The sequence below is a fragment of the Podarcis erhardii genome (assembly GCF_964252035.2).
Source record: "Podarcis erhardii genome assembly, chromosome: 8".
NCBI lineage: Eukaryota > Metazoa > Chordata > Lepidosauria > Squamata > Lacertidae > Podarcis > Podarcis erhardii.
In genome coordinates, this window is record NC_138499.1 from 46101650 (window position 1) to 46126447 (window position 24798).

Sequence of the window (24798 nt, forward strand, 5' to 3'; positions counted from 1 at the left end):
TCCAATTTATAGAAGTATTATAATTCCAGAACTGAACTGTTTCATAACCCATTTTGTAGGTACTACATGTTTCCTCAATTCTAACAAGTATTGACTCTGTCAAGAGTGAACCACAAAAAAAGCTTTTGCAAAGAACTATGAGAGCAGGTTTATTTCATTCAGTGTCAAGAGTAAAAATAATAATAAAAATCCAAGAACTTTTAATGCATTTTTATAATGGAGCTACTGTCAGAAGCGATTTTATACTTTTGTAGTTGATGGATATCAAGTTCGCTTTTCTTTGATTTTGGTAAAGATGCCATAAATTAAAACCTAATCTAATCCATTCAATACAACTGTGCCCATGACATTTTACAGAACTGGATCGCAAATTGAAAAAAACAAATAAGATTAATAAATTCAGAGTAAAAGAGTTTGCCAAGCACATGAACTTGACGTCCTGTACTATCAACAGTGTCTCAGGTGTGTAGACAACCAAACAGCAATTTCCACTTGCAGACCTACAATCCACAAGAAGCGAGTTCAATCTTTTATGAAGAAACTATAATAAGCATTAAAATTGCCTCACAGTTCTATTTCAATATGAAATACACTTACAATCATCACAGTAGTGACCAAGCTGTTCAAATGAGATTTTTTTTTTAATCCCCAAGATTGCAAATCAATTAAAACATATAATTCAGCTAGCATTAAGCACTTGTACATATCATTGTTCCAATGTCCCCACAGTGGAAGGATGTGTGGATCCAGAATTGGCCTCCACAGTCACTTACGGACTCATTGTTAAAACCGTATTTATGGAAGACAATCTTACTCGGCTACGAGTGATCGCCAAAGAAGAAGAAGAAGAGTTATGTATTACTTCAGGTGAACCTCACTTATAAGAGCTAGTTTGATGGCCAGACTATAGCATAGAAATTTGCCAGTAAGAAAAACCGGGAACTGAAAATACAGTACAAACCAGAACTTGACAGTAGGCTGAAGCTTGATTTTTCAAAGGTGTTTAAGATTCCTACTTGATGCAATGAATTCTTCCTTCCATATGTTAACAGAAACCCTCCCCCAGAAGTGAAAGATAAGACAGGGAAACACTGAATTTCCACATTTAATTGTTCTTAACAAATTAAGTAACTGAATACAGAATAAATCTCATTTGTTTAAGGCCTTGGTTTCTGAGCAGCTGAGGCATTGAACAAACTGAAAACATTTTCTGGGGTTGCCACTGAGTTCTGTTACTAAAAAATATTTCTTTTTACTCCAAAATATTTCCATGTCTTTGAGATAAAACATTTAGAATTACAAAAAATCCTTTCACTATCTGAGTGACTGGCGTTTTAACTGCATACATACAGGGAAAGATAAAATGGCTATGCGATTTTGCAAACTGAATTAATGTTACATTTTCTTCTTGTCCTTCCTTATTCTTTTGTTCTTCCCCAGCTGCTTAGATAAATTTTCCTAGAGAGAGGAGGAAAAAAAATCAAAATGAGCACAATTTATTTCTTACTCTGCATAAGCCGCTGTGCTTTTCTGCACTGGTAGGATACTTTCAAGGTTAATGATCTACAATTAATACTCTGTTTAGTTTTATATTTTCCTGATTCACTGAACGGATTCTGAAAAGCTTTATACTTGTATCATTAAGATTATTTCTGAATGGAGAAAGTTGCCTGCAAAATGATGCTAACCATTCATAACCATTGGAGACGTTACAGAACAGATTCCATTTCAACTTTTTGCCGTTAGGCTTTATATAGGAGCTGTTTTCTCCTAGGCATGAGTGACAGACAATACAACTGGAGCTCTTTCTTGCCACCTGTGGGGCTTTCTGCACAGAAAACGGGCACTACATTAACAACATATCGTAAATAAATTACACTGTACTTTCCATGGCACACTGGTGTTGTTTCTGATTAATATAATTTTTAAAAGAGTAATGTTTAGACTATTATGCTTTATATGACCAAGATCAATAATACTATTGTATAACCCAATGAATCATAAAACACCACATGTTTTTTTCAGAGCAGGTGGCGTTTTAGGGCTCTGAAAAATTTTAATTATTGGATGCATTCCAAAAAACTTAGCAACTGGTACAAAAGACAGTTGATTTCTGATGAACATGAAGTTTTTACAGGTTTTATACCCTGTTTACAGAATTACCTTCAACACAAGGTAGAAATTGGTCTCCTAAAAATTCAAGACCCTCTGTCACGTTCTATAGCCTTTACCTTTAAAATTCTCCATCTCTCCACCACTGCCCACCTAATCTCCTCTTATTACATGTCTTAGCTTTGCCATGCTTCATGCTGCTACTTGATCTTTCCCTCTCTGTCTTCAGTGCTCATCTGCCAACTCCTGTTCTTTCCTTTTGCCACAGAAATCATGCACCAAACACATCAAGCAGAAACAGCGGCGTAGCGTGGGTTGTCAGCACCCGGGGCAAGGCAAGTAATTTGTGCCCCCTAAGCCGGGGCAAGGCAAGTAATTTGCGCCCCTAACCCCTAACCTGCCGCCACTGCCAGCTTCTTCTTGCTGCTGCCTGGGCTGGGGTATTTACGGTAAGGTAGCCACGGCGGCGGCAGCGGGTCCGTGTCAGGTGATCTGAGACGAGTTGCTGCTGGTGCTGCCGCCCAAACGACGCCGCTTGCCCAGAGGAGGGCAGAGAGGCGAGGAAAATGCAACATGGCCCAGCAGCTGCAGCAGCAGCAGCAGCAGCAGCAGCGGGGCTGTGAGGAGGGGCTGCCTGGCGCGCCCTCCACGGCCCTGACGCGCGGGGACCGCGGCGAGCGCTGAGAGCCGCTGCCTGCCGGACGCCTTCAGCCCGGACGCACACACAGCTCGTCGGTTCCGCGAGACATGGGGCTCTGCTACAGCCTGCGCCCGAGGCTCTTTGGCGACTCCGGAGGCGGCGAGCGTGCCCCCCCCAGATGTTGCGCCCGGTGCGGCCGGCCCCCCCTGCACCCCCCACGCTACGCCACTGAGCAGGAAAGGAAGCAAGACCGAAAAGTGGCCTTCAGCCACCCACAGGCATGCACCTCTGACTTTATTCCATTGTTTCCTTCTCAGAGCCAGTCCCACGCTGAACTTGTGTGGAGGTGAAGGAGAAAATTGTCAGTCTGGGGATTGGGCATGGTAAATAATATTCACCAAAACACAACCTATTCCTTGAAAAAGCTTTCCTACCAAACTACTTTTAAACTTGGGGAAAATTTTAAATAGTAGTTTTCTCGTGCAACAAGTAAACTGAAAAATTCAGTGACGTGTACATGCTATTTTAGAGAGTGTCTGTGTGTGTAGCATTTCAGCAGCCAGTTAACAGAAGCCATCGCTATTAGGGTAGACTTACAGGGGACTTGGTGTAGTTCTGTTCCACAAGTATATTCCTGGCACAATTGTTGATGTGTTTAAAACGATCTGGTCCTAGCAGGATACCACCATACCAGCGGGACACCACCACCAGAACATTGCGGACATCCAGGATCTGTATAAAAACACTTGTCCATTAACATCTGGAAGATGAGCTGTGTGACTTGTGTCTGCCTGGATGCGCTCTCCTGTATACAATGAGCGCATGTCATTGTTGATGCCACGCTCTGGAATAGTTCTAGAAATAAACATTACCTTTTAAAAAAAGTGCAAGCCAACTCCGTCTTCCCTTGCCCAAAATTCTTTAATAAGAAAAGCTGACATTGGTCCAGAAACTCAAATTCTGCACTGGTACGTCAACAATTTAGGGATATCCAGCATATACTTAATAAATTCAGCATCTGACTGTTAACTACTCTCGCTATTGGGGAAGAAGCACAGCAGGAAGAGGAGAGCTATTGTAAATAAAAGACTGCAGGAGTGGAGGTAGCAGCGCCACCTGCCAAACCCTAGACCTCCCATTCAGCAAAGGCTAAAATCACTACGGGGGGGGGGGGGGGAATCGAGCAGGTGAAGCTCTTCTGGCCATGACGTGTAAACAGGGGCATTGCGAGGGCATTTAGTTGAGTTTTAGGAGGATGCCCAGTGTGCTATCTCACAGTGTAAAGGTAAAGGGTAAAGGGACCCCTGACCATTAGGTCCAGTCATGCCGACTCTGGGGTTGCGGCGCTCATCTCGCTTTACTGGCCGAGGGAGCCGGCGTATAGCTTCCGGGTCATGTGGCCAGCATGACTAAGCCGCTTCTGGCGAACCAGAGCAGCGCACGGAAACACCGTTTACCTTCCCGCTGGAGCGGTACCTATTTATCTACTTGCACTTTGACGTGCTTTCGAACTGCTAGGTTGGCAGGAGCAGGGACCGAGCAACAGGAGCTCACCCCGTCACGGGGATTCAAACCACCGACCTTCTGATCGGCAAGTACTAGGCTCTGTGGTTTAACCCACAGCATCACCTGCGTCCCTATTTCACAGTGTACGTAAGACCAAGAGACATGGATGGAGAAGAAGCTGCTGCAGTGACCTGCAACACCTGTGCCCTGTTTGTCTTCCTGACTGAAAACGGGCAACACTACGCCTGCAGCAAGAGCAAGCTGGAAGAGAAACTACAGCAACTTGAAGCCTCTTAGAGATCAGATATTAGATGAGGCTGGAGCATGACGGACTCGTGGAATGCTGGACACAATCTTTCACCTGCCCATTGCATGTATCTAGTTTTTAAATACAGTCATAAGGCTGACCAGCATGGAGAAACCAATTCATGGCCACAAAGATTCTTTAAAAGTTTTGTTGTTTTCACCAACATATACAAACAGTAAAGAATCCATGATAACAAATACATCAAAGAAGAGAATACTTTCCTCCCATCATTTAGCCAAGTAGGTCCTTCCCAAGGGTGCTCTCTGACGAAGTCAGTTTTTGAGTCACTGCCCATAGAAGAAAGAAAACACCACCAAATCTCTGGGAAGTCATTGCTGAATGCTTTAAGTCCAGATATTTAAAACCACATTGGGATTTTCCAAAAACCAAACAGACATCAAATTCCAACTGTAAAACACGAACAGGTCATATTGTCTGCATCTCCCTTAGGAGGAGATCTACTATAGTAAAAGGAAACAGCACACAAAGAAGGTGGTCCTCCTTTGTTTCACACACAATTCATAGCAATTTCTTTTGTAATAAATCCCAGTTGCATGGCTACTCTTTTCACTGTTGAGAGACAGAGTACTATTAAGGCTTTTTGGGCTCCCGTGCCTTTAAATGAAGCGCTTCTAATTTACAGGTTCAAGCAATTTTATTGCCATCTATTGATTACATTGGGGGGATTAGTGACTAATCTCCCCTTGATTAGTGTCCCTGAGAATTGTCCTGCATCAATTTCCTTTTACCACAGGGGAGGCCAATTACTTATTTCCTTTTCTTTTTTAATAGAAAGCTAGTGATTTATTTTTTTTAAAAAAACATACTTGATTCTTCTACTGTTTTAATCTGCTATGGCCTGGCACACGAGGAGGATGAAGAACTTTTCAGCAGGTACAGAGTTTATGGTTAATTATGGTTTGATGTGACGTATGAACTGGGCTTCGATGTGATGTGATGTCACCACATTTTGAAACACAGTGATGTGTGGCATATGGGCAAGAAATATCACTGAATCATAATGTAATGTAAAGGAAACAGGGGAAATTAGGCACAGACTGCCATTTTCAGTGTTTCTGTCCCTAGTATCTTTCTGTGGATCTTGTGATTCTACGCCTAGAAACTGAAATTTCCACTAAATAGTACCTGGATGGTAGCATGTTTTTATTACTTTATAATATTTCCATCAAATTAGCTCCCATGTGTAAAAATACTCAAATAATGCTTTCCAATCTCTCTATCATCTCTCTCTCTCTCTCTCCACTCAATACAGATTTGTAGAATAAACTTTATTTTAGAACTACAATCCAAACACTGCAGGGAAAATTCTCCAGTTACCAATTGGTTCCTTTTACCTGCATGAGATGGAGAAGACGTCCACCTGCGGCTGTTTCACCATCATCTTCACAATCCTGTAAGAAAGTCTGCTTGTCTTCACAGTATATCCTAAAAGCAAAAAGTGAAACAAAAAGTGTCAAGTAACAAAGCAAACATCCTTACATAATACATATCTCAACAATATTGTTTAAGGGACTCTTGCTCATATTCAAACGCCTTAAAATCTTATCATAACCAACTGTACTTATTACAGATAGGTAGCCGTGTTGGTCTGCCATGGTCAAAACAAAATAAAAAAATTCCTTCCAGTAGCACCTTAAAGACCAACTGAGTTAGTTCTAGGTATGAGCTTTCGTGTGCATGCACACTTCTTCAGATACATATCTGAAGAAGTGTGCATGCACACGAAAGCTCATACCTAGAACTAACTCAGTTGGTCTTTAAGGTGCTACTGGAAGGAATTTTTTTATTTTGTTTCAACTGTACTTACACTGTGTGACAGTGAGAGAGAGTTTTGATGCTATTAAGGTAACAGAATCAAAGATGTAAGGTATCAATCAAAGATGAGCTTTCGTGTGCATGCACACTTCTTCAGATACGTATCTGAAGAAGTGTGCATGCACACGAAAGCTCATACCTAGAACTAACTCAGTTGGTCTTTAAGGTGCTACTGGAAGGAATTTTTTTATTTTGTTTCAACTGTACTTACACTGTGTGACAGTGAGAGAGAGTTTTGATGCTATTAAGGTAACAGAATCAAAGATGTAAGGTAACAGAATCAAAGAATCGAGATGTTTCTCTCGTTCATCCCTCTGAAATAATTGCCACTGAAAATTGGCTACTCACCTGTATGCGTATATATTGTGAGTAGCACTGGCTATTTTCTTATTCTTGTACAACTCAGCAATAACATTTTTCACCTATGAAGAAAAAAAAAGCTTTTTTCCCCCAACGTATAAATGCTTATATGCTTCACTTTTAAGGTTTTGCAAACAAGGCTCATTCTGTGGTTACTACTAAAACATTTCAATTAAATTAAATGCAACAGTGGTGGAGACTGCAATATGGCTGGCGTCCATACTTCTGGTACAAGAAATTATTCATTTGCGCAAGTACATGTTTCCTTGGCAGTAAATGCCACTGGATGCAGTGGTGTATACGTCTTTTCAAATGTGCCCAGGGCAACAGCCTGCAAGCGTAAAATTTAAGACAGCCTTTGCCAACCTGGTGCCCTCAAGATGTTTGCACTACAATGCCTATCAGTCAGCATGGCCAATAGAATGACAGGAATTGTAGTTCAAAATATCTGGTGGACGCAAGGTTGGCAAAGGCTAATTTAAGATATAGATGTAATGGAAAAATGCACCCAGTACCACCTGAGATAGTGATGCTCAAGGAAGTTAATGTGTTAACCACAAAACTCCAAAGACCACGAGTGCAATGAAGATCTTTCCAAGACAACCAAGGGTGCCCCAGAGTACAACTTCAGCTACATGGACTGTTGGGGCTTACAAGGAACATGGAATGGGATGGGGGGGGAGAAAAGAATAGGTTACAGATCGACAGAAGGGCTGATTCTTTAGGTTAGCATTTTGTTTACCGTTGCCCAGCCTCCATGTTCGTCTGTAGTACCTTCTATCCCTTTCCTTTGGAGGAAAGAGTCTGGAACTTGGACTGTATAACCAATGTCCTTAGTTATGATATAACTATGCATATTTTAAAAGGCACTGGCTGAAAAATATGATGCAAACATAAGCTGAGATCCTACATTTCCTTCTCTAGACAGAGCAGAGCTCATGGAATATACCTTCCCATCTCCACACATCCTCTTTTCTCCACAGAGCTCTGCAATTCTGCTCTGTGGGGTCCTTCAAAGTGGTATTGGGAAACGAGGGAGTCCATGAATGGAAGATGCACTTGGGATTCAAGCCATTGTCAAAATTTTAAATGAAGAGGGTGGATGGAGTAAAGAGAAGAAGGTGAAGATGAAGGATATAACAAACTGTTGTGGAAGGAAAGCGCTGGAGGAAGATCGACCTGCAGCTCTTGGCCTTGGTGAAAGTTTTGTACTGTATGCTTAGAAATGTGAGCAGCCAGCCAGGTACAGAGGGCCAGTCTTGTACATTTGGCAAGGCATGTGAGGAGGTGAAAAATGGGGCCCTTGATATCTTATTAAAGCAAAACACTACTGATCAGATGCCAGAGAAGATGCACTGCCTGATCTAGAAAGTCGCAAGGGGCTCTTTGTGTAAGAAAATGAAATACGAAGCGGTAGAAATAACATCAACAGGCCTTTACAGATCAAGACATCAAAGGCTGCTTCTGGGGGTTGGCACCCCAGACCCACACACCATCTTCCTGTTTGAGCTCTATGTCACTCATAGTAAAACTTTTTTCTCACTCAGAAACTTAAATCAACAGGATCAACAGTATGTGGATTAAAACAACAACAACAACAACAACAAACAACACTGGGTTGCTTTTTTTGCCCAATAGGTTACAGAATCTATTGTGTTAATCTGTGGAAATAATCAAGATTCCTCCAATACCCCTTTTACACATTTAATCTTTGTCTGCACTGTAGGCCCTAAGAGCTCAATAAAGAATTAGATGGTAATTTATTAGTTGTCCTTTCCCCCCATATCTCCTTAAACGTAGTTATCTATTGTTCTGTTCTTATCAGATGGCTCATGTTTCTCTGTACTAGATAAACCCTGTGATGAAAAAACTGTTTTAATAAACAATGCATAATTAATACCACTTTAAGCAAAACATTATTAAAGCTGTGAGAGCTTGAGAAAACATGCCTGGCAAGCAAATTGCTTTTAATTCAAAAGGAGAGAAAAAAAGTCATCTCTCTAGAGTTATCAAAATACATCTCCAATATTTATCTTTGCAGTATTCCCATTATTTCACAGCAAATTCACTTACTATGCTGGGGAGAGGAAAAAACTGATATAGCATACCTCAAGACACAGTTCACAGTATCTGCAAAGAGAATTTTGCTTTGAAAACAGTTTCCCAAATCATATATTTCCCTTTCTAAGGGGAAAAATGCACCAAAGGAGGGCAATGCAAATAACTAACTGTGCTAATAATCAACCAGCAATTCTAGAACAGTTTCCACCACCACCATGCAAATGGGACTGAGCTGGAACAGTCTGGTATGTGTGCATTAATAGTGCATTCCTATGACTGAGGCCAGTGGGCTATACTCCAAACTCTAGTGGTGCAGAAATGAAACTTCTGACAAATTTGCAAAACTAAGCAGGGTTTCAAGTTGGATGGTGGACCACATGTTGAGATGCCTGCATTGCAGAGGGCTGGACTAGATAACAGTCAGGTCCCTTGAAACTTCAGTCACCACAGTTATTCATGTCAGCAGAGGGGAACAGCCTAGGAAACAGGAGGCGTTTGCACTGCACCAAATCCCACTACAGTTGCTCACAGATGTATTTCCCTCAGGTAATTTATCTGCAGAGGCATAAAGCTGGCCAAGGGACGTGGGTGGCACTGTGGTCTAAACCATTGAGCCTCTTGGGCTTGCCAATCAGAAGGTTGGCGGTTTGAATCCCTGCGACGGGGTGAGCTCCCGTTCCTCAGTCCCAGCTCCTGCCAACCTAACAGTTCGAAAGCACACCAAAAAGTGCAAGTAGATAAATAGGTACTGCTCCAGCGGGAAGGTAAACGGCATTTCCATGCACTGCTCTGGTTTCGGTGTTCTGTTGTGCTAGAAACAGCTTAGTCATGCTGGCCACATGACCCAGAAAAACTGTCTGCGGACAAACGCTGGCTCCCTCAACCTGTAAAGCGAGATGAGCGCTGCAACCCCATAGCCGTTCGCAACTGGACTTAACTGTCAGGGGTCCCTTTACCTTTTTTAAAGCTGGCCACTGTTGATACTTTGGTCTTATGCTTTTCAAATAAAAGCTTTCACGGAATAGATAATGCCTGTAGGACTCTGTAAGTTATCAAGCCAGATATACAACCCTATTGATTCAAAAGGTTACCACTCATCTTTTCTTATCTGATTATCTTGAATCCAAATTACTGCACACCTCTTTTTTAACAAATATCCTGGATCCAAAAGGCTACCACGCATCTTTCAAGATGATCCTGAATCTAAATTCCCCAGGCCATTCATTTTAATCTGGATAGCAATATTTAAGCCAATAAAACCCTCTGGAATGGATGACAGAGATCTGTATTTTGCAGAAGAAAACATATTTGTGGTGTCTGTGTTAAGCAAATAAGAACATATACATACATGCTTACAAATGTATACTTATAACCTAGAGAGGAGGAGACTGAAAGGCCTGTCAGAAAGCAGATTTTACTAACCTGTTTGGGGCTCACAACAGGTGCTAAATGTGCCTGGAAAGTGCTTCTTCGGTCTGTAATTGGGTTTCCATGATAAATTGGAGGCAGCTCTTCATCTGCAAATTTAAGAATTTAGGTTTTGTGCAAAGGTGGGCTACTGTACCTTCTCTCCAACTAATTCAGAATGGCCCTGCTAAACTAGTCTCTCCCTCCGTCTCCTACGATCACAAGCTTCACTCCTCTCTTTTAAATCCTTTACACTGATTTCTTTGCTTGTCTTCCATCAACTTTTAAAGCTTTCCTTATCTACAGCTTGCTACAAGTTTACTATGGGTTAAAAACCGCAAACAAAATGCTGCCTCAAACTGGGAAGAAAGTCAGGGAACAGCTGTGTGTGAGCAGAGCAGAGCACATGAACCAAAGGCTCACTTCATGCTCATGTACACAACACATGCATCTCTTACCAATATTTATAAAGCACAAGATATAGTGGGGGGAATCTCCATGCCTGACTCTTCTAATCATACAGTGGTGCCCCGCAAGACGAATGCCTCGCAAGACGGAAAACCCGCTAGACGAAAGGGTTTTCCGTTTTGGAGGTGCTTCGCAAAACGAATTTCCTATGGGCTTGCTTCGCAAGACGAAAATGTCTTGCGAGTTCCTGCGGTTTCCCCCCCCTTTTTTCCCCTTTTTCTAAGCCGCTAAGCCGCTTATCTGCTTATCTGCTAAGCCGATAAGCCGCTAAAAGCCGCTAATAGCGCTAATCCGCTAAGCCGTCAATGGGCTTGCTTCGCAAGACGAAAAAACCGCTAGACGAAGAGACTCGCAGAACGGATTCTTTTCGTCTTGCGAGGCACCACTGTATAGCATAATCTCACCTAGGATCACACTCCTGTCTCTTCTGCACCATGCCATTTGCTAATTCATTCACTGTACCAACAATAACTTCCCTATTGATCCCTTCACAATTGTGGTAAGGGGGTCCACACATAGAAAGCAGTGTGAGAGCTATGGCATTTTCTGATCCCACCTCTGATGTCCATGTGCTGAGTGAGGTGGATATCTGAGGAGGGAAGGTTCAGGAAAGAATGATCAGAGTTCCAGTTCCCACAGAGATCTGCGCATGTAGTCTTCCCTAGCTCAGACGCCCATGTCTAACATGCAGAAGTTGGAGGCAAGCCTTAGGGAATCAGTCCCTTTGTAAATGTTCCCTCCTTCACAAAGGCATCAATTCCTCTTTTTATTTTGCTAGACCCACTTTTTAATCAAAAGATCAGACAATACAGTGCAGATACCTAACACAAAGTCACAGGAAGGCAAAGTGATTTGCAGCAGTGCTTTCACATGGCTTGGCTCCACTTCACGAGCGCCATTTCTCATATATCTATATTTTAATAGACACAAAAGTAAGAGTGGAAACATAACTAAACAGCAATAGCTACTCTACCTTCTTGGCTTTCTGACAGATCAAAATTCAGAGTTACAGCTGCACATTCCCGGAGGGGTTGATACTCCAGTGAAAAATTCTCTTCGTACTCCAGATCAGTTTCTTCTGTAATTTTTTTAACATCTGGTCCTACTGGTATAAAAGCAATACCTGCTTTAAAAGGATTTCATGACAGTTCAAACTATTTTAAGTGATTGGTAGCATCTATGGGGAAGTTAGTGGTACAATTACATTTGCAAGTGGCACTTCTTAAGAAACACATATAACACATACTTTGAAAAATAAATAAAAAGGATGCATTGGTCATTCAGAGGACAGAGCAAATTATTAATTATAACTATCAGAACCACATGTAAAGTACAGAGGTACCTCGGGTTAAGTACTTAATTCGTTCCGGAGGTCCATTCTTAACCTGAAACTGTTCTTAACCTGAAGCACCACTTTAGCTAATGCGGCTGCCGCCGCGCTGCCGGAGCACGATTTCTGTTCTCATCCTGAAGCAAAGTTCTTAACCCAGGGTAATATTTATGGGTTAGCGGAGTCTGTAACCCAGTGTTTCCCAACCTTTTTTGGGCAAAGGCACACTTGTTTCATGAAAAAAATCTCGAGGCACACCACCATTAGAAAATGTTTAAAAAAATAACTCTGTGCCTATATTGACTATATATAAAGTAACTCTCTTTAATAGGAATAAAATAAACACAAAGAAAGTATTTTATAATTACTTTATTATGAAATAGTAAGTAAACAGAAATATGAAAAATTATAAAATACTTTATTCAGTGCGCAACCTGGGCCTGTTTGGCTGAACACAAAGCTGATATTCTGGCTGGAATCGAAGAAAGACACACACGTAGCTCTTCGTCAACAGCTCTCAGTCTCTCTCTGTATTTAGTTTTTATAGCAAATGAAGGAAGAGTAAGCAGGCTGGGGTGGGTTAAGTAAGGGCTTAAAGTGCCTAGATGAAGTGGGGGAAGCTAGAGAGGAGGTACATTCTGACGTTTGAGGATAGACTAGGTTCTTTATGTGAATGATAGGTGAGTTATTTGACAGATCGAACTGAGAGCAAGGTGTGGCTTGTGTAGCTGGGGTGGACATGAATGTTTGGGGTGCAAACCCCAGGCTGGCCAGGTCCGAGGGGGGGCAGGGAGAGACGGGCCTGCCTGCCTCTGCCTGCGCTGTGGTGTGTTTTGCCCCGACGGACGGACGGACGGACCTGCCAGCTGTCTCCGCAGTAGCAGCGCGGACTGGAGCTCCGTCATTCTCCCCGCCGGTGCCCGGGGAGGGGAGTGTGGGGCGGCTGCTGTGGAAGCGACGGCGTGCTCCTCCTCCTCCTCCTCTTGCCGGGCTAGAGCCAGCCGGCTAGCGCTCGCCCCTCCTTGCTCGAGCCGACCCCGCCGCCGGGGGCCTTCCCGTCCTCTCAGCGGCGCCGCCTCGCATCCCTCGTCCGGGGGTTGGGAGGGGGCTGGGGGGGAGGAAGGGGGCGAGGGGGAGCAGCCGCCGCCGCTCCTGAGGAGATTCTGAGGCGGTGGCGGGCGACACGTGGCGGAAGAGGAGGGGTCCCGCCAGCCCCGCGTTTCTCTCTCTCTCTCCCTCACGGAAACCTTCCCCTCAGCTTCTGCCGCTTTTTCTCTTCTTTCCCTCTTCCTTTTTTTTTTTTTTTAAAAAAAATGAAAAATCTTTCCTTTCTCTCTTTTCCAGCCCCCCCTCCCCTCTTCACGGAATTTCACTGCACTCGGGCGCTGCGGCGCGCAGGCGCACTGCTCGCTCCTCTTTCCGCGCAGGCGCCTTCTCTCGCTCTTTCGCCTCCTTTTCTTTCTCTCTCGATGGTCCGCCTACAAAGGAGCGAGGGAGGCGCCCGCCATGTTTGGATTTGCATCCAGCAGGAGATGCCGCCGCCGCCCCGCCTCTCGCCGCCGGACTCGCCCGCCTCCCTCCCACGGCACACCAGACACTAGTGTGCCGCGGAACACCGGTTGGGAAACACTGCTGTAACCTGAAGCGTCTGTAACCCGAGGTATCACTGTATTATAAAGTATTTTGGACCCACTACTAGGAATACCTACATGTGCAATTGTCACATAACAACCTACAGACAGGTTGCATTATTTTTCTGACATCCAAGTGTCCCCATATCAGAAAAAAGGAAACTGCATGAAGTGACACTCACACATTTTATTTTTCAGAGTTTAAAAGAAACGCAAGGGTAAATTTTGCATGTGTAGATTTAGAGAAGAAACAAATCATAGCAAGTATTACGCAGATCTTGCCATCTAACTTCTGTGCATTTTGAACTTGCAAAAATTACCTCAAGGGATCACAAACATGTGTGCAAACATGGTTCGTATGTCTAAATTTCCCATTCCCGCTATGTGACTCTCACATATTCAAAAGCCTTGAAAAACATAGTAAGCATATCACTTCAGATAAACTCAAGCAAAGTTCAGATGATCACTAGGAAATTTCAGCAATAATCTACAGATGTGGTAAATCAAGGCAAATTATTTGGCATAGATTACTATAACGCCCCTTATTCTGCTGAATGTCCACTATATCTCTCAGGATGCTCCAATCATTTTCACCCACATGCTTATTCCTTAGTACAGCACATGACACCAAAACATTATACCACTAGAGGGCAGAGAGAACAACCAAATGCAGGCATGGCTAAATGCACGTCTGGCTTCAAGAATGCTTTGCAGAGGATAGCAGAAAAATATGTGGGCTGCAAATCCTGCAGTTTTCAAAGCCACACCAATAGTTGCCAAAAAAAAAAAAAAGGTACAGCAGATCGCATTAAAGACCCCACCCTAAGTGTTGTAATCTACCTATTAATTTCCCCAGTAAACGTGACACCCTTCAGGAAGAAACTAAACAAGAACTATCATCCTGAAATGTCTCTTATTTATTTGTTGTATCAAGATGATAAAATTGCAATTTGGAGGAATAACAGAAATGCCAGACTACATGCCTGTATATTCCAACTGTATTGCTGTTCTGTTGACAGAGAAGCAAGACTTTGGTATGGTGGCTCCCACCCTTTAGAACTCCTTCCTATTACAAATCAGTCAGGTTCCATCTCAATTATTTTTTTGGTGTCTATGGAAGACCTTCCTTTTTATTCCCTGTCTGTATCAGCACTGGGCTTGAAAATTGTGTCTATATTGTTTAACTGCTTTGCAATGTCTTGTTGGAAGCAATTGATAGATGAAATAAATAAAAACAATAAATAAATATTCCAGGACCTTAAGCCACATACAACATTAATTAGTACTATTTCCATTGCATAAATATTTTTGTATTCCTGGTTTCAGTTCTGCTATCAGATATTTCTAAACACTTACTAAAGTGCAGCTGGTATTACTGCTTTAATAGCACTCTCACTGTTTCTCACTTTAGGAGGAATGCTGAAGCCTCTGAGAAGTGGCTAAAAGTGCCTTTTTAATAATAATCTGCTGATCTATTGGAACTAGATGTAATACTTTGCTTGAAATTGGGTTTTCTTGGGGGGGGGGGATATAGAAAGCAGAATTGATCGTTTTCTCAAGCAACTGAAAGCATCTTAGCCTGCCTCTGGCTTTATTGATGCTGCCTCACATGATCCAGCTACACGGGGGCCTTACAGTGAAGGAAGGCAAGACTGTGTAGACTGCCATAGCCCTTCCCATGTCTGATCATAAGCCCTGCATGTACTTCTGGTTATTGGGTCACATGGTGCCCAACAGGCTTTAACACAGCCTTCTCACTTCCCACTTGTGGTTTTTCTACATAGTAATGATCAAAAGTAATCATCTAGGGTTATATGCAGTGCCATGTGAGCAGAGTTATGTGTGCGCAAGAGGACTTCTCCTTCCTTTCCCCACGTGTTCCCAAAACCTGCTCCGGAGCGTTGCTCAGACTCATTTGTTTAGCACCTTACCTGAATCAGAAGACTGCGATTTTTCTATCAAAAATTCACGTATCTTCTCCACCCATAGATAAAGGATGCTTTCACCAAGATTCTGTCTGAAAAGCATGATACAACATATACAAATCTACTCTAAAATTACTTTTTTAATGGATAGCATCAAAGAAATCTATATGTTTCAGATGTGGTTTAGGAGCCTTCTTGTGTAAAAATATCCTATGATACACCACTTTCATTCCAGGGACACAAAGTGGCTCGTTCTTTAGGTTTTGGAAGAGAGCAGTAAGGAAGTGCAAACCTATGCATGCTTCCTCAGAAGTAAGTGCCACATGATGTTACACCTTAACACATGGCCTTTGCCTAGCTTTGCTGTAACAGCTGTCTCACTAAAACAGAGTGGACTATTTTATATAAGATCCATAAATCTTCGCTTCCAGCAAAAGGTTATGCTTCATATTGCTTTTTCAACATTGCTGCCATCTGCTGGAATTATGTATAAAACATTTCAGGACAGTATTTGGATTTTTAAAAATATAACCATGACATTTATTATTATTACATTTGTTTGTTTGTTTGTTTGTTATTCATTCATTCCCCGCCGCCGTTTACTCTGACAGGACTCAAGGAGGCTTACAGATAAAACCAAGAATAGCTAAAAACATAGAAAAAATGATTAAGCATTAACAGAATTCAAGCACATATATAATCTGAAAACATACAAATAACTGCAATAAAAGCAGCACGGCAGCAGCTATGTTTCTTCCTCAACAGGGCACTCAAAAGTCATGGCCCTTTCAATACGATTTACAGATACAGCTGCACCCACTCTCCGCTGGTTTGTGAAAACATGGTTTTCACAGAAAGCAGATACTATACTAGATCCCAGCTTCCCATGCTTCTTTCTATGATTCGTATTCCGACAAACAGTACAACTTACACATAGAGTTCTTCCAGGTAATTTGCAAGTTCCGCATATTCCCGTCCAGAAAGCCAAGGAGCACTAGAATAAAAAAGGAACGTACTAGTTTAATATTTGCATCATTTTAAAACCATTTTCTACTTCAAGATACTAAAAACACCTCATCATGATTATGCTTTTATATGCTTTGGCAAAATCAAATCATGTTGCAATCCTACCTTCTTCATACTGGGACAGTACACATATCACAAAAGATGATGATAAAAAACAAGGAAGAGACATATTTTCACTTGCTTTCTCCCTTATGTTGCTATAATTTAGAGTTTCCTAAGTTTCTTTAAACCAGGATTATTAGCTGATTTTGGCCAGAGGGCTACATTCCCTGTTGGTCAAATCTCCAAAGCTGAAGTGTGTATTGTCACCACACACTCACTTGCCCCACACAAGCCTGTGTATCACACACACAGAGTGGTTACATATTATGAAACTAACAGTTTGGAACAAAAGGCACAGAAGCTTTTTTCAAGAATATTAACTTATCACTTACTTAATTTGATAAATAGGTGGTGCTGTTGTTGGATATTCAGGAGGAAGGATCACCTGAAAAGTTTTAAAAGTAGATTAGCCAGAAATTTTCATTCCAAATCTAGCTGGGGACGGGGTGGAGGAGAAACGCAGGACAGTTCCAAAACATTGTTAAGGTATTAAATAACTGGAAACACTAGTACATAAATTCTTATATGACAGTCCTGCACACAAAGTGAGCCTTACTTATGCATAAACATGTACAGAATCAGTATCTTAGGTACCTTATGGCTCTCCCATAATATACAGATTTTACTTCTCCCATTTTTTCGGCATTATACATGAGACAGATGCAAACATTAAAGGACAGAACTATCTTGCCAACATTAAAACATACTTGGAGAAATAAAAATCCTAACCTACAAAGAAAGTTTTGCTTTTTTAAAAGTTACAGAACTCTGCAATGACTAATAAAGTAGGATGTGTCTCCCTATATCTGACTGCATCATTTATAAATCAATTGTGTGTTAAAGAATAGTCCTAGTTATTCTTAAGGAGGGCACCAACAGTTTCAAGACAGGGTGGGGTCACATTCCTCACCACATTCCCCAATGCTGCATTGCCAAGCTAGCACTGACTTCTAAAGACTGCATGTTGAGTGCAGTCACCAGCAAGGGAACCCCTGCTCACAAGCAGCACCTTGTGCTTACAGGCTTCACAGGATCGGGACCCCCAATTCTACAGGGTTCCTGACTGTGTGGATGCCCAGTGCAGAAGCAGCTGTGTGTTTGAAGGGATCCCCTTGCAGACAACCAGTTATGGTTCAGTTGTCAAAGGGTGGAGCTGATGCAGAAGAACTTGCCCTGCTCTAAGCTTGAAATCATGAATGCCTTGTATGTGAATAATGCATAATGAAGGCTAAAGTTAAACCCAAAAGATCTGAGGCCAAGCCACAACCCAGAATTCCTTCATTCTTCAATTTATCTGCATGCTGCTTTTCCACCAAAAGAATCAAGTTCAAAGCAGCTTACAACAACAAAAACAAAAACAAAACAATACCTCTCAAAATCAACCATTTCAGAATAATGTAATAAAACATTACAGTACATTTACAACGTTACACCTCCTGACAATAGCAAAAGTAGGCTCAAAGATGCCCATCTGAGACACCCAGTTGCAAACTCAACGCCCAGTTATGTTACAGGAAAACCTACCTGCAGACAGAGTCTCCACTTTGGCTTTTCCAGGCAATCACTAATCTGAATGCAGAATACTTTTGCATCTTCATCAATGGTGCACCATTCATCGCCATATATAGCAGACAAGGCTTCAATTTCTTCTGTCTAACAGAAAATTATGCAGTAATATTTTATTTTATTTATATACTGCTGAACTACAATAATTTCTAAGTAGTGTGCAATAAACTTGATGCAATGTAAATAAAATTACAAATTCAGAATTCAGTTGTTGGAATAAACAAAGTCTTTAGTAGTCAGCACAAGCCAACACAGTGGCTGCTTAGGAGCAAGGTATAACAGAATCGGAACATATGAAGAGCCTGCTAGATCAGGCCAGAGACCCATCTCATCCAGCACCGTTGCCTCGCAGTGCCCAAATCTAGGTGGACTTTAGGAGGCAATCAGAGAAATGCACGAAGGAAGGATTTATAAGCAGCAGCTAGTAATGATGGTCGCATTAAGCCTCTGCATACCAGGAGGTGGGAAAGTTTCCTTAGGGGCATCCTGGCAGCATCTATCCGGCCACTACTGAATTCAGTGGAATTGGGTCAGATCCAACGGGATGACGAATATATTAATATACTTCAAGGTGATGCTAGACTACAATGCCCATCACTCGCCAACCATGCAAGTTGGGGTTGCAGGGCGATGGAGTCCAACCATATCTGGAGCCACATGTGCGCCCCCATCGCGACCTTAGCATGCAGGCAAAACCCCTTAGGCAAACGCCCCGTTTCCCTGACCTGCCCCCTTCTCCAGGAAGCTGAGCCCGACGCCCCGCCATCAGCCTCCCGCTCCGCAACGCGCTCACTTGTCTCTGGGCCGTTTCCGGGTCACTCGCCGCCATCACGGCGCGGGGAGGCGGAGCTCGCGCGTCCAATCAGCCCAGCGCCCGGGACGCAGACTCAATGCCCCGGAGAAAGAGGTTAGCGCATGTGCGTAAAGGCGAGGTGCAAAAAAACTCCAAACTTTTGGAGGACGCGTGTTGCGGCCTCTCTTAAGAGCCCAGAGTCGGAGGCGCTCGGGTTCTCGTGCGGAAGGCATGGTCACCCTTTAGGAAATAGGTATGGCTGAAAGGCCACAGGGAAATGCAATATGCAGCAGGAGAAACGCATGAAGACCAAAAAGATGCAAAAATAAGGTGTCTTTTTCAGCTTCCCAGTCGCGGTAAACAGCTGTTCTGTAATTCAGCAGAAAGTGTTTATAGATTTGGGGGTGCTGTAAAAGGGATTTGGCGTTCAGTAAATGTAAACACAGACTTGAACGCAGTCCTATTGGATCCAACAGAATCTGCTTTTTATTGGTGTTTATGGTAGTAGCTTGCATTGACGATTTTGAAAAGCTAGAACACGGAACCATTGGCCAGCTTGCAACGTTGACAGGACTGTGTGGAAACTCTCACTATGAATAAATTCATCAGAATGGGAGTGGTACACATGGCCTCTGCAATTTGCATCATTATGAACTTGAAAGTACAGTTACGATATTGCTTCAGGCCCAGGGGCAAAGCAGATGTGGCAACAACCACAGAAAATGTCCGTACCTGCTTGAGCACCTGTGCACATATTCTAGGTGCACCCTGTTACATACATTTAAATGCTTTTACCACATTTGTTGGATTGTTCACATGTAGTCTCCATGCCAAGAATGCATTTACTAATGCTATACAGTATGTGAGTAGACAAGTACAAGTGATAAGTGCATTCAAATGTTCATTTCTGTATAGAACACTTCTATACTAAGCATCGTATCTATGGTTGCCATTAAATCTGCTGCGATACAGCATGCTGAACACTCCCAAGCAGAAATCTATGCCAAACTGAGCCAATCAGTGGCCCAAAACATTACTGGAAGCAATTACAGGGGAGCCATAGAATATGGGTCAAAACAGACATGGTAGTGGCCATAAATAAAGTGCTCACCCAAAAAATACACAAAGATGTCTACCTAGAAGTCATGTGTTCCAACCTACAAGCCATTTTTCCCAGTTGCTAAGTCCCATTCTCATTTCCACTATCTACAGAAGTTGGATATATCTAGACTTAAAGGCTTTCCTGCATTTTTCCTTTGTGTGCTTTTTTTAAATATAAATTTATATGGCTAATTTCATTGAAAATTCAGGTAATTAAAATAATGATTATCTTATGTTTTGACATTAACCTATGACTTTCTAAAAGAATGACACTGATAGGTCCCTCTAAGAAGAAATGAAAACTACACAATATATGCATATATATATATATATATGCTTTCGTAGTATATATATATATATATATATATGTATGTATATATGGGGGGGGGGGAATCAGGAGCACTTGCCTTCTCACTTTTTGGTGAAATGCAACAACAGATGGCACATCTACCGGGGAGGGGGGGGGAATAAAAGGCCATGCTAGTCAAGTTAATGATGAAATAGACTGAATTTTTTTGTGTTAACTTATTCTAAAATCTGAATGTATTCCCATAATAGGCCTTACCGCATAATTTCTTTTGAATGTCTTATTGGCTTGATTTGAGGTAATTGTGTGAGACAGGTAGACCTGCAATCATAGGTTTGTTGCAAAGCAAACTGTGTTCAGTGTCTTAGGATTCATATTGCTGTAGTTATCTGAGCATGAGCAATGCAGTCTTTGGAGATGACTGTTTATTATCATGACGGCTATGTTTTACATGTTTTAACCCTCTTTTTAAGAGTCAGTTCAGATCTTCATGCTTTCTGTTCCCAACACTTCACCATCATGTCCAAATTAGAATGGTTTCATCTCCCCTATGATGAGGTACCCCACTTCTGTGCTGAGAGTACACACATCCTGCTGTAAGGAGAGATCATGTACAAGTTAGGAAACAGGAAACGTGAAGCAATCTTGTGCTTCCTATTCCAAATCTCCAAGATTCTAACAGCAAATTCTAACAGCAAATTCACACAGGAGACTGCAGCTGTATTAACATTTAGTAAACCTTGCAGATCCAAGTGAGAGTACCGTTTGTGAAAACTATTCCTCCACGTGGGTGGCTACAATTCTTACAGTGGTGGCAGCTCAATGAATTTCAGATCTCTCTCTGAAGGAACTTGTAATTCTCTGGAGGAGGAAGAGGTCTCAGCCACTCCTTGTGAGTATCCATGATAGCTAAACTCATTTTTGAATGGTAAGAGTTCCAGATAAGCATCAGCACATCCTAAACACATTTTACACATGGATCTTATGCCAGCTGGTGCATCTGATCTCATTTATGTAAGCAGTGAGTCAAGTGGTTATTGAAAGTAAAAACATCTTATTTTTTAAACTTAATTTGAATTAAGTTTTTAGCATCACAAGGAACATTTATTTAGGATTGTAATATTAAATATAGGACAGAAATGTCTGTGTTGCAAAAGCAACAAGATAGTTGGGCATGATTTTAAGAGACCATGCAGTTAATATTAAAGAGAAGAATGTTAAAGTATACAGCCTTGCTTAATCAGAATGATGTGATCTATCTACCCCAATATTCTTTATCAAAAAGCACAAGAAATAATTTCCTGATCACGTATTGAACTTCTTAGGTATGGGAATGGAGTCTTGGTCCCGTTATCTTGTTTCTCTTGAAATAAATATCCATCCCTCATTGCTTTATCTAATCTCCTTATTAATCTATTATCACCATTGGTGATCATGAACTTTGACGGTGGTAAATTCCATAGACCAAGGCTGTGATTATGTCATTGCAGCAACTTTTATTTGAAAGCTCCTTGATGTTACAGCTTATGCTCTGCCAGCCATTTTTGTAGTTCTGTTGTTTTGTTTACAAACTTCTGTAAGATTATTTCATTGGCTAGACTCCAACCAAAATACAACAGTTGTTCCATTCACTTTTCAAAATGATGTGTAATGTTCTGAGCTATCTCTTTAAGAAAAGAAATGAAGTGTTCACATCCTTCGAAAATTCAGTCCTATACATATTTACATTAAATTAAGCCTTTTAAACTCTATAGGTGTTGCTTCCAAGGAAATGTGGATAGGCTGCATGCTTCACTAACACAGGCTTTCAATTGCCTTGATAGGTAGTTTTGTTTTAATACTGCCCCATTCTCTGTGCCTCCTACTCAAGAAAGTGATAGCCAGAACTCTACATATGCAGCACCAGTACCATAAAAACATACATTTTGTATAGTTTTTGTAACATTCAATTTCCTGGTACTTTTTATGTGATGCTATTTCACAATGTTATCACTATATTTTAATAAGAAGAACCAAACACCACTAATAAAAACCGCCCACCTCATTACATCTTCCTTTGCATCTTTCTGGCTTCTAGTTCCTTCGGGTTAAACATGTCTAGTCAAGGAACAACCTACTCTTGACAAATTTTCTCACGGCACTGTAGCTCCTGGCCTACTTTTGCAGTGCATTATCTAATGGGAAATGGAAATTACTTTGTTTCAACACACTGGCACATTATTATAGTCTGTAACTATTAGCAACACTTTACTACAGATCTGTCTGCAGTTTTGGCATTATCACAGCTATTGCAAAATTATTCTCAAGTGCTGAAGGCACAAGTTAACACACTATGAACTACTGCAGAAAACTAGGTGTAGGAATTAGGAGCACATGTATATAACCAGTCTGGGATTTATTTCATTCCATGCCACAGGGTCTTCTTCTGACGCAAAGAAAAATACTAGGTAAGAAAATAATTAACATTTAGTGTAGATTTTTAAAAGCTTCATGTCAGCAGTTAAAACCTGTTTTCCACTGTTCCATTTATTTTTCTAGCATTGTTATAGCTTATAATTCAGTACATTGTCCTTGTTACTTTTCTTCTTATTATTTTTAAATAGGAGCTATTTTCCTCAAAGTTTATTGAGAAGCCTCTTTTAATGAGATGCTTCAGCTAATTTATAAAGCTCATATCAAAATCAGATTATGCTATCTATGAAGATTTTCTCTACATATTCTCTCCAAAACATCTTGCAGACATTAGTAGAAATGAAATAATAATCTAAAGTATTTATTAATATTGCACAGTAAGGCTTGGGACTGGTCTTGTAAAAGCTTGTCAGGTGGGAAGAGTTTTTCTTCAGTAAATATACATGTGGAAAGTGATTTGATGGATCAAATTGTTCATGCCAAAATAAAACCTGTTTGCCTTTAAGGTGCCACAAAACACTTAGTTTTTGCTTAGCTCTGTAATTCTGCAGGCACTCCTTACACAACTTACTCTTTACTACAGACCTCAATTTAAGAGTGAGTCTTGCAGTCCAGTTCTATCTCATTGGGTTCAGGGACACCTAACTCTGCATAGCATTGGGCTGCTATCGAGATGCAGTTAGGCTGTAATCCTCTGAGCACTTATTTGCCAGAAGTCCTATTGTACACAATAAGCAATTACAGTTGTGCATTCGGGTCCAGCTATTCAAATCCTTGCAGAACCAAGCCCTGCCATGGGCATAGTCAGGATTTTTGTGTGTGTGTGTGTGTGTGTGTGTGTGTGTGTGCGCGCGCGCGCAGGACACCCACCTGTCATCATCCTCTGTCTGGCTCTGGCTTGCAGATTCAGGCTGAAGTGTCTCAACAACAGTTGTTTCAAATTACTTTCTTTTCACCCTAAGTGCTCAGAAAAATCTGTCAACATCTTCACTAGGATGTGCCACAACATCGTTGAAGTGACCCCAGCGAGTCCTGTATTTCAATTTCAAATATTCTGATTATTTCTACTTTTAGTAAGGTATTTTATTTACTTGATTTAAGGGGGCAGGCCGGGGCAGCTGCTCCCCTGCCTCCCTGCCTAAACCCAAGCCCTTCAAGGTGAGCATGAGGAACCTGTGACCCAGATGCTGCCAGGTAAAACTTCCCTAAATGCTCTGCACCGGCCGCGCTGCCTGAGGCAGGTGGGACTTTGGAGCCTAGTTGCAAAGACGTGTTGCTCTTGTTCACAAGGTGGCAGGAGCACCCGCGGTTCCCTTACTTCCTCGGGGCGGTGGGGCAACAAAACCTGCGGCGTCTAAGGGGTGCCGGTGTCTCAGCGCCGGCCGAGTGCCTCGCGCGCCTCCGCCGCTGGGTGGAGCTTTGCCTCTCCGCTCTCGCCGCTGCCTCCCGGGAGCCTCTTATCTTGGCAGGAGGAGGAGGAGGAGGAGCGCGGCCGGGAGGGCCACGCGGTCACGTGCGCGGGAGTGGGAACTACAAGAGAAGCCGAGGGGAGGGGGCGCGCAGAGCGGACCGCGGCTGGTCGGAAAGGGTCGCGCAACTGCCGGCCTGGCGCCGCCGCCCGAAGCGGTGAGAGAAAGAGGGGAGGTGGAGAGTGCGCGCACACACGAGGGGAGGGGGGGTGTTGGAGGCGTAGAAAGCGCAAGCCCAAAGAGACCCCCCCTCCTCCTTTCCCCCCTCGCCTCCTTTCCGCGCGCGCCTGCTGAATTGCTAGGTGGGGCTGCGTGGGGAGCTGAGGAGCTTCCCCCTCACTCTGTGTTTGGGGATGGGAGTTTGCGCCTTCTTCCCAGACCCTGTGAGTGCGCTTTCTGCCTCGCTCGGGGCGCGCTGCCCTGCTTGAACCCCGCTCCC

At 42.4% G+C, this 24798-nt stretch overlaps 2 protein-coding genes and 1 long non-coding RNA gene across 11 annotated transcripts in view; 1 reads left to right on the forward strand and 2 right to left on the reverse strand.

Annotated features, from left to right (window-relative positions):
• Positions 1 to 24798, forward strand: part of OSBPL1A (oxysterol binding protein like 1A) — a 156214-nt gene that overhangs the window by 60778 nt on the left and 70638 nt on the right. Inside the window, exon 1 of one of the 4 annotated variants that reach the window (XM_081873626.1) lies at positions 22776 to 22925. The exons of 1 other annotated variant lie outside the window; for it this stretch is intronic. In XM_081873626.1, the coding sequence (XP_081729752.1) occupies positions 22886 to 22925 (40 nt within the window). In that variant the 5' untranslated portion in view covers positions 22776 to 22885. Of the gene's footprint in view, positions 1 to 22775; positions 22926 to 24383; positions 24517 to 24798 lie in introns of those variants that run through there. 2 more of the 4 variants (XM_081873628.1, XM_081873627.1) reach the window with 2 other exon arrangements.
• IMPACT (impact RWD domain protein) lies at positions 1088 to 19184 on the reverse strand. 6 transcript variants are annotated; one of them, XM_081873726.1, is made up of 11 exons: positions 19071 to 19184; positions 18236 to 18364; positions 17044 to 17096; positions 16515 to 16577; positions 15590 to 15675; positions 11671 to 11799; positions 10245 to 10339; positions 6750 to 6823; positions 5921 to 6011; positions 3350 to 3484; positions 1088 to 1458 (listed from the first exon to the last, which is right to left on the reverse strand). In XM_081873726.1, exons 1-11 carry the CDS (start codon positions 19104 to 19106, stop codon positions 1396 to 1398), a joined length of 954 nt encoding a protein of 317 aa, XP_081729852.1. In that variant the 5' UTR covers positions 19107 to 19184; the 3' UTR covers positions 1088 to 1395. The 6 variants fall into 6 exon arrangements, with proteins under 6 accessions (XP_081729852.1, XP_081729850.1, XP_081729851.1 ...); XM_081873724.1 differs by having other exon boundaries at positions 11671 to 11802; XM_081873725.1 differs by lacking the exon at positions 19071 to 19184 and adding an exon at positions 18884 to 19032.
• Positions 3634 to 5793, reverse strand: LOC309348500. The gene is made up of 2 exons (XR_014159437.1): positions 4726 to 5793; positions 3634 to 4449 (listed from the first exon to the last, which is right to left on the reverse strand). It is a non-coding gene; the product is annotated as an uncharacterized lncRNA (long non-coding RNA).

Coding starts and splice junctions, on each gene's coding strand:
- IMPACT (XM_081873723.1), bottom strand. CDS start 18,922: ATGGTTGGACTCCATCGCCCTGCAACCCCAACTTGCATG. Junction 18,365..18,883: donor CTGCAACCCCAACTTGCATG/GTTGGCGAGTGA, acceptor ATTTTCTGTTAG/ACAGAAGAAATTGAAGCCTT. Junction 3,485..5,920: donor GTCTTCTCCATCTCATGCAG/GTAAAAGGAACC, acceptor GTTTTTATACAG/ATCCTGGATGTCCGCAATGT.